This window comes from Lytechinus variegatus, chromosome 3, assembly GCF_018143015.1.
Source record: "Lytechinus variegatus isolate NC3 chromosome 3, Lvar_3.0, whole genome shotgun sequence".
NCBI lineage: Eukaryota > Metazoa > Echinodermata > Echinoidea > Temnopleuroida > Toxopneustidae > Lytechinus > Lytechinus variegatus.
The window spans coordinates 2,110,214-2,126,872 of record NC_054742.1 but is presented as its reverse complement, the minus strand read 5'-3'; the positions used below and the strand labels follow the sequence as shown (position 1 = coordinate 2,126,872).

The 16,659-nt window shown below is 36.5% G+C and overlaps 1 protein-coding gene across 1 annotated transcript in view; it reads left to right on the top strand.

Moving 5' to 3' along the window:
• Positions 1–16,659, top strand: part of LOC121409967 (tumor necrosis factor receptor superfamily member 1B-like) — a 40,974-nt gene that overhangs the window by 2,331 nt on the left and 21,984 nt on the right. The window contains exon 2 of the mRNA XM_041601760.1: positions 9,315–9,388. Within this exon, the coding sequence (XP_041457694.1) occupies positions 9,329–9,388 (60 nt within the window). The 5' untranslated portion in view covers positions 9,315–9,328. The remainder of the gene's footprint in view (positions 1–9,314; positions 9,389–16,659) is intronic.

Here is a 16,659-nt window from a genome sequence, read left to right as displayed (position 1 = left end):
AACACACATGCATCAAGTACCACACCCACGGCCACCACGCCCACTCACTCCTTTCGGTCAGCCATGGCACCAAAATCACACTCTAGGCGGCACAACATGGGCTTGCATTCGCCTCTTGCGTAGCTATGTGACACATTCTTATATATCAAAATTAGATTTTCTGATACAAATACACTTCAAAGAATTAATTTATATCTGATATTTGACTGTTCCCTGGGAAATTTTCTGTTTATACGGCTTTGAAGTAAGAAAATAGAAACATGATTTACCTTAAGTGTCCAAAAAACTCCTTTTTGTAATGAAAAACATTGCCGACATTGAACTGAAATCGTCACTAACTTGTAGAAGAAAGTCTGTCGATTTTAATGATACATAACACATGGTTATTTGATGCCCCTAGAGGGCGTCAACAAGTAAAAGTAACTTGCAAGATTATTAACCCGGTTCTGGAGTCATATTTTCCAAAATGGCGACTTCCATCGTGTGGCGACGGACAGGTGGTGCTCTCGAAAACGGCCTTAAAAACAACATTTTGGCGATGCAAATGTGAGTAAATTGACTAGAAATAAGAAGTTTAGATATAATAGAAAAAGATCGTAACATTTTATGAAAAAAGGATTTGAAATGTTGATACACTGGCTCAAGGAATTTTGCCCATTTTGTGTGTTGGCAGAATAGGAAATGTGTTAAACGCGAACCCGTTGCGATCGCTAAATTATGCGCCGATGGCCTTTTGCACTGAATTGCACTAGTAGTATTCAACCTAGTGAGGATAGATAGCAAATCTCAAAAGGGTTTATATTGCTAAATTAGATCTAGATCTATGTAAGTCTCTGGCTTTGATTAATTCCCTGTTTGGTCTCATCTCAAATGGTCTAGTCCATAGTCGGATGGGACAAGGGCAGATTGAGAGACAGGACCATCTTTCATCGCTAGGTTGAATACTAGTGCCAACGGATTGAATAGGCCTACTAGTGCCAAAAACCGTCACCATATAATTCGATCGCCCGCGCACACAGTCGACTGGTTGAAGAAAAAAATAACGGAAAAAGAATAACCAGCATTTGCTCTTAGAAATAAGATGGGTCTGAAATTCAGGTAAATTCTATGTTTCTATATATTTGAGGAAACTCTCCAAACGGGTTGAATACTAGTGCCCTTACGGTACTGTACGTATGGAGTCACTCCCCACTAACGCCTGGTACTCCTACCTATATTTCCCCACATACGGGTACAAAACCAGAAACTTTCGCCCCCGAGTTGCTGGTTTTGTACCCGTATGTGGGGAAATATAGGTAGGAGTACCAGGCGTAATAGTGGGAGTGACTCCATACGTACAGTATATGACTTTCAGTCCCCAAAACGCCCCAGGCTAATCTAGGCCTAGCCCTAAATCATGTATGATGGTGGGCCCCAAGTCTGCGCACCTAACGATTTGAGTTTAGATTTAAAGTGAATTTCTTTTTATTTCACAAAATCTTTCAGTTGATAATGTTCCTGACATCATAATGAGTTAGTTTGCCAAATATCTCATAAAATTTTGAAAGAAATAGGCCCTATATGATTTTTCTGGAAAAAACCTCGGGCTGTCAATTTCAGATTGAAAAAAAAAAAATGGTACCCCATGTCTGCGCACTCATTCACTTTGCACACGTTTCGGGGATTTTGAGGACAAAGGTTACAATTTGAGGCTGTCGCATGAAATGCTCAGAATTCATTATTTTTCCACCATTTTGAGTCGGATTTTTTATGAATACCTGTCTAAGTAGGTGTAAAGTTCGTGCTCATTGCGTATCTTTTTTTACAAGAATCGCGCAGATGCGCAGGTGCGCAGACTTGGGAGACCGCGCAGACATGGGGGAACTGACCATACATGGGATACAACTTCATTTCCGACATTTCTATGCTATGGATTTTATTTTTAGACAAGAATTCATTAAAAAAATGACAGAAATATGAAAAGAAGGAAGAGACTTGCCCTATGTTTACGCCACCATCTTGTTTTCTATTGTTCTTCACCCACGATACGGACGCTTGATACCATGAAATTTCATTCTAGTCCCACATACTGATATTCATGTTAGTAAAGTGTTCACCAGTTACATAATTTCTTCCAATCTTAAGTCACAGTATGCCAACACATGAAAAGAAATTAAGCTCATCAGTTCACAAATAAAACATTAAACATTTATGCTCATGAATAGGTATCTGTTAAGGCATTTTGATGTTCAGCAATGTATATCATATTCATGAACATAAATGTTTAATGTTTCATTTGTGAACTGGTGAACTGATGAGCTTAATTTCTTTTAATGTGTTTGCATACCGAGATTGGAAGAAATCATGTAACTGGTGAACACTTTACTAACATGAATATAATTTCATGTTTTTTTTGGGAAGAGATTTAAAAGGTGAAGAAATAAAATATCATTGGTTTTAACATATTTTGTCAATATCATACAAATAATCAACATACACGAATATCAAGTTAAAAAATTATTTGTCCGGGGGTCAAACTCAAGGTCAAAGAAAAGGTCACTACCTTATAAATTACTTCAATACATTATTTGATGCATGTTTTGGATTCCTCTCTGAATTTCCTATTAAATGGTACCAGTTTCATGAAAATTGGTCAACACGTTTCGACGCAATGGCCATTGAAAGTTGAAGGTCACGCCCATTTTTGTCAAAACAAGGAGAAAAGGGCGGGTCCTAGCACGAGAACCGACGGACCGATTTGACTAATTTTTTTTTATTTGTGCTTGGGCCATGGGGAATTTTATGTGTACCAAATTACAACAAATTCTGAGACGGTCGGGTGCAACCACTTGGTGAATCCAGATGGAATGACCTGAGGTTAGTATACTAACCTCGCAGCATGAACCGCATTTGGCAGTGGATTTCTAACTAGTGGGTCGCACGTGCTGCATTTCCCACTTCTGGTGTCCACAACACAGGACTTCTATGGCTTGATTTTTCTGTGCATGGCGGCATGTAAATTGTGCCCCAGAGAGGGCACTCAGACAGTACCATAATGCATATAGGGCTTAGTGGGTACCGGTATGTGCCGCTGAATTGAGGGGACCCCCATTTTTGCACTCAAATTTCCGTTCCAAGGCACAGCATTTTTGTCTTTTTGAGAAAAAAGAAGAAAGTAATCGGCTCCAAAGCTTCGCATATTTCCGTTACGTCGTTCTGGCTGCATTGATCTGCTACAGTACAATGAGCCGCAATTTTGGTGAAAGCGGACGCAGAGTGCTGTCAGACCATCGCATGATCTGCGCTAGCGCTCCCAGCGCTCGTGCCGCCGAGCTAGCTGCATGCACGTTCCATAAAACACCATAGCATAGGGGTGCATACGCACTCACATGCAGGTGACCCTTTCCAAGGACCCACGTTTTCACAAACATTTGTAGATCTGAAGCCTTTTCTAAGGACCCTCCTTTTTACAATAAGCCTGCTCCAAGGCCCCCCCCCCCGTTTTTTTGTCTTGCCCGCTGCACATACCTATATGTTGGTCGAGTCCCCTCCTGGCCTGGATGATACCCACTTGCTGAAATGCCAAGCATGTCTTGTTCCAGGACTGTAGGTACTCTTCAGTGCAGATGATGGGAAGATGTAACAAGAGAGCATCTTAATAGAGAATTTCTTGTACCAAGACTCCACTGGGCTAGGCCTAGGACCTAGCTAGGCATACAAGGCGGTACCTACAATAGCTGGGCCATGTTTTTGCTCACTATCACATAGCCTTACTCAAACTCAATGACCTGTGCAGCGCCTTGTTTAGGTACAAACATTTTTCACTCTCAAAACTCACTTTAAATCCCTCTCATCCTAAAATTTGCAAAGTTATAGTAAGTAAAAATTGCTGTTTAAAAAGGTTACACTTCGTAATTCTGAAGGTTCTTTATTCTGAAACATGTAAATTCTCTATACCTCGATGTTTGTTAATCCGAAAACGTAAAAGGGTTCGTTAATCCGAACATTTGTGTCGTTATTCCGAAGGTTCGATAATCCAAAAACGAAATAAGGTTTGATGTTCCTGAGGTTCGTTAGTCCAAAAACGAAATAAGGTTCGTTAATCCGAAAATGAAATAAGGTTTTTTGTTCCGAAGGTTCGTTAGTCCGAATACAAAAGAAGGTTTGTTAATCATTACGTTTTCGGACTAATGAACCTTCGGAATTACGAACCTCATTTCGTTTTCGGGATTAACGAACCTTCGGAATTACGAACCTCACTTTGTTTTCGGACTAACGAACCTCATTTCGTTTTCGGACTTACTAACCTTCGGAAATACAAACCTTCGGAATAACGAACCTTCGGAACAACGAAGCTTCGGAATTACAAATGTATGCGGTTTAAAAAATAGTAGACAGCTGGCAACCGTCTGTTTCGAGGAGTTTATAACATTTTAAATCTTTTTTTAAATTTCCCCTCGTACACAGACGGCTCGCTAGCGTGCTGCCACCATTAAGGGAGTTCCACTGAAAATTTCCCCCAACGGGGCTCATCGATTTTTGTCTTTATTTCATGAAAATAAATAAAAAGAACTTTACCAAAAAAAGATTATTATTCCGTTTTGGCCTGAAATGCACCAAAAAGGGGAAAAATAAACTGAGAAGGGTGACTTACTTTGGCTGTCGCGCAACTTCACTGTCTTATCCTAACTTAATACATTAAAATCTATGGCCATTGAGTCCCCTGTAGCAAGAACTTCAGTCTCTGTATTTGGTGAGTGGAGCCAACAGAGTCTATTGGAACAATAAAAATAACAGAGACCAAAGCTTTTGGTCTAAAACATTACTAGACCCCTATAGAATAACTTACAAGGTACAAACTGAAATCTTTGCTGTTCTCGATAATTCTTGTCTGGTCTCTGACCCTGTATATTCTGGGCTGAGCTCGATTCGAATTTCAAAATATTATGTTGATGTACTTCGACTATGTACACTCATCCAGGCCAGTCCGCAATACGCTCTTGTACTTCCGTGCGATAATTTCTATCTAAAAGAAAGCTCAAATCAGTTTAACAAGGTAAAGCAGTCTTAAAAACTACACTGCGAGCTGTTTTTCGCATCTCGTTTGGAAAACCACTTAAGATCGCTTCCAAGACCTATTTGAGCCTGCTTCTACACATGAGATCTAGTTTCTATCAAACTAGTTGCCAGTAAACTAGTTTTTAGGAGAAGTAGGGTGTAACAAAACATGATACACTGTAGCTGAATTACAATAGTTGCAGGAGTCATAAGAAGAAGACACTTGAGCTATGAATTAAAAAAAAGGAAACATCATGTGTACAGAAGTACATTTGTCTCAACACCACAACCAAGTGATTATTAAATTAAGTCAGAAAAAAGAGCACACAAGAACAATCAGTGTCAGTGATGTTTCAATCATCAAAGCAGTGCTGCAGCCAATGTTCTCTATAAATGCAATATTCTTTTTCCAGAACTCGCAGTGAGTTGTAATGTAATGACCATTGAGTCAATATAAAATGTGACATGTAGATAGAAACATTTAGCTTTTGATGGTATTTTCCTTTCCTTCAGAAATAATGACAGCTCTACAAATAGTACAGTACATCACTACAAATTATTCTTCCTTTTGAAATGAATTTTTGCTTCCTTTCTGGAACTTGTTTCCTCTCTGAAAAAAAAAATATAAAGGAAAAGGAAGTAATCAGGTGATTTGTCTCGAACACTCAGTATTACAAACTTGATTTTGAAAATATACTTCTAATTATAATAATACATGATTTTGAAGCTTTAATTTGTGTGGAAAGATGTTTTTTTCATGATATTTTAGGAGAAAACAAAATTTCCACCTCAAATGTGATTTTTGTCTCGCCTTGCCTGCGTAGCGGAGCAAGACACAGGTATCACTATTGCCGGCGTCGTTGTCCTCAACAATTGTGTTGTACACCCAATAACTTTCTATAGCTTCGAGGTGGGATCACCAAATTCATACCAGAGGTCCATCTCCTAAAGGCACAGGTCAAGTTCGAATATGAGTATAATTTGAATAAGGTCAGAGGTCAATCAACTTTCCGTGACTGGCACTGTGCTATGTTGTACACATAATAACTTTCTATATCTTCGAGGTGGTATCACCAAATTCATACCAGAGGACCATCTCTTGAAGGCACAGGTCAAGTTCATATATGAGTCGAAGTTGAATAAGGTCAAAGGTCAATGAACTTTCCATGACTGGCACTGTGGTGTGCTATATACACACAATAACTTTCTATATCTTCGAGGTAGGATTGCCAAATTCATACAAGAGGTCCATCTTTTGAAGGTGCAGGTCAAGTTCGAATGTGAGTTGAATTTGATTAAGGTCAAAGGTCAATGAACTTTCCATGACTGGCACTGTGCTGTGTTGTACACATAATAACTTTTTATATCTTCGAGGTAGGATTGCCAAATTCATACAAGAGGTCCATCTCTTGAAGGTGCAGTCGTGCAGGTCAAGTTCGAATACGAGTCGAATTTGAATAAGGTCAAAGAACTTTCCATGACTGGCACTGTGCTATATTGTACACATAATAACTTTCTATATCTTCGAGGTGGGATCACCAAATTCATACCAGAGGTCCTTTTCCTAAAGGCACAGATCAAGTTCGAATATGAGTCGAATTTGAATAAGGTCAAAGGTCAATGAACTTTCCATGACTGGCACTGTGCTGTGTTGTACACACAATAACTTTCTATAGCTTGTAGTACTTCACTCTTGCATCATTTACTTATCATATGCACACAGATCACTTTAGAAAACCCTACTGCTAAAGTGAAGGCAAGATGCTAAAAATCACACACAATAAGTTTTTATATTTATCTTTCATGCACAACCTTTCCTCCATTTTTTCAAACAATAAGTTTGCCATAACACCTTAATAATTAATTAAATTCCACAGTCCTTCACGTTTATAATTTCGTGGAGCTCAATAAATTTTTTGAGGAGCTCAAATGAGCTCTTCAGAATCGCTCTCTGTGAGGAGCTCAAATCAATTCATTACAATACATGTATGATAAATTGTAGATTTTTCTTAACATTGTATATATGCGATAGCTGTGTTAGCTATTAATTAATCTTTGGTGAAACTAGGCCTGGGTCACGTCAATACATTTACAATATGTCGTACGCGCTCCTGCTAAAAAGAAAAAAAAATGAAAAAAAAAATTACTAAAATTTCACATTTTACATCTTTAAATCCATGAAATGGCCTTCTTTTTTCCATAATTCCTTGAAATTACTTTGATTTAGTTGAAAACTATCAGAAAAAGGAAGAGTATTCACCTCTTTCCCGACTCTGATTTGAACTTACCTTGGTAAATGTTGTAGTCCCACATGTAGACTTCCATGGTGTTGCCATGAAAATCTACATATGGGGCTACATGGGACTGCAATATTTACCGAGTTTAAATTAAAATCAGAGTCTGGAAAGAGATGAATATTCTTCATTTTCTGATAGTTTTCAACTAAATCAAAGTAATTTCAAGGAATTATGGAAAAAAGAAGGCCATTTCATGGATTTAAAGATGGGCAAGTCCAAGAATTCCGCGTGTTACGTATGGGACATTTCAGAGGGTTTAATGACCTGAAAAATAGTGTTAAATGATTTTGATTAGATTGAATACCCTTATGATGGTAGACATCTAGGAGAAGAATAATCATGCAAAAAATGGTGACATTTGACCTTGACCTTTTAGAGGGAAAAGATGGGCCGTTGCGTATGGGACGCAGAAAAAAGACAAGTTTTGAAACATTTTTTTCAAGTTGAGAATTCTCTGAAAGTATTTCATTTGACAACTTGTAACTTACTATGATAAAAGTCACAATACTCTAGTATATGTAAGTCAAGTTTCATGTCATAAGCGAAATCCCTCTAATTACAGACTCTAATTAAACAAATTAATGACATGTTACGTATGGGACAGTTACGTATGGGACATTTTGTCCCCATAGAGAACATACACAATTTTCCCCAGAATTAAAAAAATTGAAATAATATAAGATATGGAAATAACAAAAGAGTTTCAGTCTTTTAAAATGTTCTATTGAGACATATTTGATATGACTGAAGAGGAAATTAGCCATTTCAACATTTTTTTCCCTTGTTTTTCATGGTTTCATGAATTTCTTATGTATTTCTATTGTTTTTTATTTTTCATATTTTTGTATTTTCACAATTTTTTTGCTTCAATTGCTTTCATTAATCAGTATTCATAACAAATCAGTCTTTAAAAACTAAAGAAAAGGTAAATAATCACTTTTTAGAGCACTCTTGAAATTTGTTTTTCTCCATTCACTTTGTACACAAAAAGGCCCAAGAGTGATATCTGTCGTCTATTATGTCAGCCACTATGGCTGATTAACCTAGACGTAAAATGTTTCCAAGGTAATTGGTGTACCAGCTTGGCGTTTACCAGCAAAAGATGCTGTCCTGCCGAGTTCCTACCGGAGTTACCACAAACAGAAAACAAATCTCCCCATTGACATTGTGTGTAAATGTCCCATACGTAACAACTTTTTAATTAACTTTTAATTAAAAGGTGAACTCTATTTTTGAAAACTTTTTGGGTATAACATTTTCATACTTTATAAATTAGAACTTTCCAGAGATGCAACAATACAAGTATTGTATTATGAGAAATAACTTTAAAAAACATCCTCAAAATGTTACGTATGGGACATTCCATCCTTGGACAAGACCTAATTTGCACAATTAATTAGATGACACTTTTTGTTAGGGGGTCCATGTCCCACCTATGACTAAATCTAAAATTTTTTTTTTTTTTTCATTTTTTTTTTTAACAAATTTTCATGATATTTACATGTAGCTTGCACATTGGTCTTGAGGTAAAAATAAGCAAGACATATTTTTTTCATATGTTAGAAACAGTTGCCATGGTAATGGCATACTGTGGGGTATCAATCACCTTTAGTAATAGTTTCTAATAATATCTTTTAAAATTTTACCTATTATATAATCAAATGAATGAGTATAGAATGTTGATTCAGGACACATTTTTAATAGCTTTGCCATTGTACCCAAACTGAACCTAATTTTAAAGGGGGAAGGGGAGATGCTGTCTGCTGAATGGAAACTGAATGTGGCACAATGAAAATATGATTTAAAACCTTTTGAATTAATTGAAATTAACAACATCCTGTTGGCATGTGCATTTTAAGTAACAAGAGATCGGATTTGTGCAGCTTGCACTAAAGAAAGTTCATGGAATATTCCAACCTCATGGTTTCCAGTTGTAAACATTAATATGAAGAGTATTTGCATTTCATTTTCTTTCCACAGATACATATTTTAGGATGATCATGATGCTTGCTTTTCTACTGTTGGCATGTTTCTCTTTGTCTGCTCTTGGACAGGTTAGTCAATGATAGTATTTAGAAGTATCTATAAGGGGATTCACACGCTCACATTTTGTGTCATTCGAATGACGCAGTTTTAGTGTGTGAATGCAAAATAGCGTACTTTGAAATGCACAATTCAAATGATGGTATCGAGGTGTTTTCCAGTGATGATATCCCAGAATGACGGAGCGAAACAGCTGTGTGAGTGCTTTGACCTCCAAAACGTAATTCTGGGGGCAGAGCTTACGGTTACCTTCTTGACCACTTCCGCTGAAAAACCAGCTATTTTCAGCTGTGTTGGCAAATTTTAGCGATGCACGAGTGATTGACGGGGTACCAAAAACACGAAGTTCCTTTTTAATATCGATGCGAAACGTAAAGCCGAAGGAGTCCTGAATCCTCCTGATCCGTGTGAATGGAAGATAATTCTTGTGTCATTACAATTCGGCATTGCAATTAAGCATTCAAATGACGCAAAATCCGAGTGTGTAAAACCCCTCTTTAATGTCATGTCATTATTTTTATCATTTTAAATATGTTATGAAATTTAATCTTAACCTTAATGCCACCATGCTATTTTTTTTTTTGGGGGGGGGGCTTGCATAATGCAGTTAAAAAGTGAATCTTATATCATGAAGTTAGAATGTGGGTTAACTTCAGATGTTATGACAACACACATTGTTTTTGTTTGTTTTTCAGAGGCTCTTTGTTGGACTTTTATTGATTAATTGCATGTCAAATGAATTGGTATGAATATATATTAACATGTATTTGTTTTTCTGTTTTTTTTTTTAAGATACATTAGTGAATGTATTTGTTTTTATACATCATGAAATCAGTTGATTTTATTATGTTTAAATGAAAATAATGATACATTTGTTATGAATTTTGGCTGGAAACAGAATTCACATGGGATGAAATTGGAGTTGGAGGAGGGAAAACTTGTCCTCAGAAAATCATTTTTGTGGCTAATTTGCCTTAGAGGCTTTTTGCTCAGGATTAACAATCTTGGTTTATTATCCAATGGGTTACATGTTGTAGGTACATGTAGTTGTGTTTGTTGGATAATTTTTAATTTTATCAGGTTCCTTGGGATATTTCTAGGGGGTATTATTTCTTTGACAGTATAGAAATGAAATATTGGGCTATTGATTTGGGTATTTTTGTGTCTGGGTACATAAAATTTATCAATGAGTATCTATGGGTCTATTGTTGACTTTCATGGAGTTTTAGGCAGAACTACCGGTAGCGCAAAATGTGTTTCAGACTGTGTGTCATCTTTGGCCCTGCTGTCCAAAGTCCATCAGTTCTGGCTTTCAACATTTTTTATATGCCATGGCTGGGATTTGAACCCACGACCATGTGATTGAAAGATGAGAGTAGTTTCTGAAGAAAAAAATATCAGAACAATACATGATACTGCCTTGTACAGTATGTTTACCAGTATAAAGATTGTGACCTAATACTGTAGTTAGTGCAGACCCAATACCATAAAAAGTGAATATGAACAACAGCAATTCATACTCTATCCTACATGTAATGTAGGTTCTAGCTTAATGCTTAAGGAAAATAGTGGCAGCAAACGATGATTTCATTATAAAGTCTGTAATAATCGATGTTAATTTTCACCATATCATGGTAGATTAAGAGATGGATTATTTGCATGTTCATATCTAACTCCGTGAAATCATGAAATCTTAGCGTTAAAAAATGACCACACTGAGGATCGCCAACACATATAAGGACACGTGTGACTGGGAGAATGTACATTCATTGCTTGGAGAAAGACCAGACATCTGGGGAGAATTTCATAGGACATGTCAGACATTTTATAATAATGATAATAATAATGGATTTGTATGTATAGCACATGTATCCACCTTGCTACATGTAGGTGCTCAAGGCGCTCCTTTATTACCTCGGCTAAGCTAGTCTACCGATTCTGGTGCGCACAGCTTTTATCCGACAGTTGCCATAGTATTACTGCTACTCAGCTATTAAATCAGAATCAAGGAAAGATGTCAGATCTGACAACTTGTTGGACAAGAATGTTGATAAAATGGTCCCCTGGCTGAAATGTCATCATAGGGATGCTAGTTTTCAGGCAAAGCCTGAATTCAGGCCCTGGCAATTTATTTTCAGGCCATAGTTTTAGCATTTTTGTGTACAAAATATTATTTTCTAGGTGATTTTTATGCCCTTTGATCAATTCCAGCTGGCATCCCTATTCTCAGCAATGGCACATTTTTATACCAGAATTATGTTGTACATTAACATATCCCTCTCGTCCTCTTGGGTGTTATTTTATTGGGTTATGCTTGAAATCCTTTCCAAATTGTTACCACATCTGACGTTGATGTTTTCATCCCTCAAATTGTCAACAGTTGAATTTTATTTGACCCTTATGTCAACTTGAGTTTGATAAAGAGAAACATGGATGTTTCATGAAGGTTTGGCAAAAATCAATTTAACAGAGAGATGTTATTTTAGCAGATTGCATTAGCCAACATGTGCCTGCCTCTATCTGAAATGGTTGAATTAGTGCGCGTTCACAACCTCCATGCGCTTGTACTATGACGGATGGTGGTAGTGCATGTAGTTTGGCTATTGCTAACCACTTGCTTAGCAACCAAGCATGCGCTGAACAATGCTGTTAAATGTTCATCTTCGTTTAAGGTGCTCAGCCGAGCAAGAAGTTTCACTCATTTGTGCATGCTGGAGGCAGCGTATATCTAGCTAACAGACCCGATTCTGTGCCGCCAGAAGGAGTTTGTAAGAACCCTTGCGCTATTTTAGTTGCTTCACTTCAATTTACAGCTGGTACTATTAAGCCTAATTTTTTAACCTTGACAGCCAATCATGGCTCACCATTTAGCGTCCATTGTCTGGTTACGGTTCTATCATTGTTTTGCTCTAACTTTTTAGTCATTCATGCGATTTTACTCCGATTTAATAGTGCATGTCGAAAAGCTTTAGTTATATGTCCGTTTTTAAGGCTATTTTATGATGTTATTTTGTGAAATCAAATGTGAACAACTACATGTACCTCTCAATGTTATGAATTCCATAAATTTCAATTTTTGTCTGCTTGCATAGTATAGCATATTGACTACATGATACATGTACATGTAGATGCCTAGGATTTTATTATAAAAAAAAATCAATGTTTTTTTTTGGTTTGCTTTCTAAAAGAAATATTCATCTTGTAGGCCTATTTGTAATGTACATTGTAGTTTTCAAAGTCACACTGCTGCTGAATTGAATTGCAAGGTATACCTCCAGAGGCATTCCACTTGTTGATTATTCAAAATGAGTCACTGGAAATATATTTCTTAAGTACTTTTTTATCAAATGATTTCTATTATTGAATACACAGGTGAAATAATTTTCATTTTTTTTCAAAAGAAAGGATATTTTTTTTAACAATTTACACAATGAATTCAGGATCTCAATGCATTTGATATCACAAAAGTAAAAGAACATTGTTGATCTCGGAACAAACATTACATGTATGTCATGCTTTCCCAACTCTAATTAATTGCCTCAAACACTTTAGGCCTACATGTATACCTTTACATGTTATGTCTCTATTCTTATATTAATGTGAATTTCGGCATAATACAGTGTACTTCAGTTATCATAATGCTTTGATAATGCATTTCACCCCCCCCCCACACATTGTGAATGAGAGCAAAGAGGAAGTTTGGAAAAGAGAAAGGTCATTTGAAACCATATCGTCAACACTTTATGACATAATTTGTACTCATTATTGTAGTGATTTGATCATAGCTCTATGATTTGATCATGATATTAGCCTACATGTATGTGACTATGAATATAGAGGTACATGTACATGTACAAACTTTTATATCCTTTCTCTAGAACAGAATTTGTACATTGCCAGGGTGCAAACTGCAAAGAGTAGAAATTAGATTGCATAGAATATAAAATAAGATAGATTTATCTTTATTAAATAATGAAGAATCAAAGATTGATGGTAGCATATTATTGTTTTATTGATACATGAATTGACCAAAGTTATATTGTACATAACATGTAATGTTCATACTTTTGAAATTTTATTGTCGATAGACAAGTGGTGTGTATAGGATCTCTAGAACATTTTAATAATAACATGCAATTCTGCACATCATGATATGATTTGCATGGTGTTCCGGGGGGGGCACTTCCATTGACGAGTGGATACCATGCGCGACCATGGGGTCTCGAAAAGCACCCTAAACACGTATTTTCCATATTCTAAAAATGCACCCCTTATTAGTATTGGCGTATGAAACCCTCCCCTTAAGATACTCTTGGCAAATATTCCCTGAAATGAACCCCTAAACAAGTACAGGAATATTATATCACGGGTCCTTCGGTCGTCGGATTTACCTTTACTTTACACATAATTTGGTTTAGTACGACCCCACCTTCCACACCTCACGCAAATCTGACTCTAAACACGTAGTGTTGGGGCAAAAGTATCCTTTATAAAACATTTATTTTGTTTTAGCATCCCCGCAAATTTGACCCGAAATAGATATCCTTTTTTCATTATATTTGTATTTTTGACCCCCCTTTTTACGTGTTTCTTTGGTCGTGCATGGTATCCACTCGTCAATGTAAGTGCCCCCCCCCCCCCCCCCCGATGGTGTTACCAGGCAGGAAATCTCAAAATTCTCTGGTGTTACATTTGGATTTTTGAGTACACAAAGTACATGTGTACTTTGTACATACATGTATGCCAATGTACATGTATTTACAAGTAGTACACATCCATACAGTAGCAGTATGCATGAGACCGGGCATGAGACTGCAAGATGTGAAATTACATTAACAGGGGAAGTTCACCCTGAAGAAAAGTTTGTTGTTAAAATGACAGAAAGAAAAGGAAATTATTGTAGAAGATTTGAGGAAAATCCATTGAAGATTACCATAAAGTTTAATTAGAATTAAGCTTTGGATATATGACTTCAAATCAAGCAGCTGCCCCATAATGTAAAATGCATAAATTTAATTTTTTTGTATGGTTAGTGATGATTTATTGTTTTCTTTTTCAGAAGAAGAGTGAAATTACTGGTCTGTTGATATGTACATTGTTTTAGTTCTAGTACTAGGAAGTGGTTGGTTCTATTGTGCTATAATGACAATTACATGTACATGTGCAATGATTTTTTTTTAGGATATTGGCATAATCTATGTGTGTACCTTTCGTATATCTTTGCAAGTACATGTAAACTGCTCAAATTGCTATTTTAAATATTCAATTAATTTTTTAATTATTGCTAGTGGGGAGAGATACTAAATTTGAATTCTAACAGCTGAAAATGGATAAATGCCAAATTTACATTCTAATATCTGAATAAACATTAAAAATGACCACTACACCTTTTTTTGATACTCCAGTATTATACAGATTACTGACCATTTACCTTCGTTAATACAGGCTTTTAATGTTCTTATATTTACAATTGTTTGAAAACATGAATTTACTGTGTTAATAAAGATGTTGAAATTTATCTCACAATTGTATATTGTAAGCTTTAATGTGCATAAAAGATGTTTAAAAATGAGAACATGTAAACTAATGTATATTGGGTGAATTCCCCACACAGATCTGACATTTCACATAAACATTGGATAGGCCTATACATGTATTTAGATCTTTAACAAAATAGCAACCCTGTCTTGGGGGCATTTTATTGTCAGTTGGATGAGGGTAACTTAACAATTTTGGTTTTGGGCCAAATTCGAAAATATTGTGACAATGACGATGATCTGTTTTAATCCTTAAGGATCATAAAGTCAAAGGTCAGATGTGTACTCAAACCCAGTGGTGCTGAATATTTTGGGGTAATCTCATCTATAAAGTGCTTAGAGACGTTCCAATGTATTATGCAGTGTTATATGAAAACAGTTCTAATTAGAATTGGGGCTTTAAAAGTAAAAATGTTAATATAGAAAATTTCCTTTCCAGACCCAATGCTCTTTTTATCCTGTCAGAAAATGGCATTCAGATACATGTACATGTAGGTCATGGTGGTCAGGAATTTTAGCAAGCAAAACACTAAATCAAGGCTTTTTATGTTCCCAACAATTAAAATTCTATAAAAAAAAACATACCAGTACTTAATTTCCAAACCAAAATCGATAAATTCAGAAGTACAGATTATTAGCATGTTACACCTCCTCTCCTTCCTTTCCAAAATCACTATTCTGTACGATGTCTTTGCACAGAAGGTTGCCATTTGACTCGCTCGGTACAGAGATGGATCATTATGGAGATTGCTTGTGCCTGTCCATTGCTGCAAAAAAATATCAAATATATTGTGACCTCCATTCACTGAAGATGATACTGAAGAATCTAGATTTAAAAAAAATTAGAATCACAACCTGCTAATTCCATAATTATAAGTTTTATATTTGAATGTTAATTTTGTGAGAAAGCTCAAATAATTTCATTATTAAACTATTAGCATGAATTTGTACTACTGTCACGTCAGATCACCGGAATGGGAATACATTACAGGAATCCGATTGCACCGTATGGATTCTGGTGTTCCAGAATCCATGACTCAAGGCTAACAGAGGTTGTGATTCATTGTCACAATAACTTTTAGATCAATTGGGTAAATGAGACTATTACCGTGTTTACACATTGACTCGGCTCGCGTGTTGAATCCGCGAGCCGGGTTGAACACTGCGAAGAAGGGATCAGAGATCGCGTTCATACGTACATATAAAAAGGCGAGTTCAACACGGCTCGCGGATCTCGAACGGAAGAAGAATTATGACGTCGCAAATTAAACGCGGGAAATTCACCGCCGGAATCGAATCTTGTCCATGCGAACAACAACAATGCCAAAAGTGAAAGCGCGCACAGTGACCTAGGTCAAGAGGGTTCGACACGGCTTTCTCTTTACACACAAAAAAATTGCCGAGTCTGACTCGGGTCGCGGGTTGAAACCTTCGATTTTGTAGGATCGATAAAGCTGTGTTCGACACGGCTCGCGGATCACTCTGATCGCATTTACACAGCATAAAATTGCCGTGTTGAGCACGGCTCTCATGTTCAACCCCCGAGCCGAGTCAATGTGTAAACACGGTATATATCTTATTTCATGATTTTTGGGAGTGAGGATCTGATTATAATTTTAAATCTTTGAAAATGATATAAGGCAAATAAGCGGTAAGTTAAGTGTGTAAAATATCCTTCTGATCTGCCAATGATAGGAGCATTTACACTCTCAAGAGTCTGGTTGTGTTGCTTATTTCATCTTAGA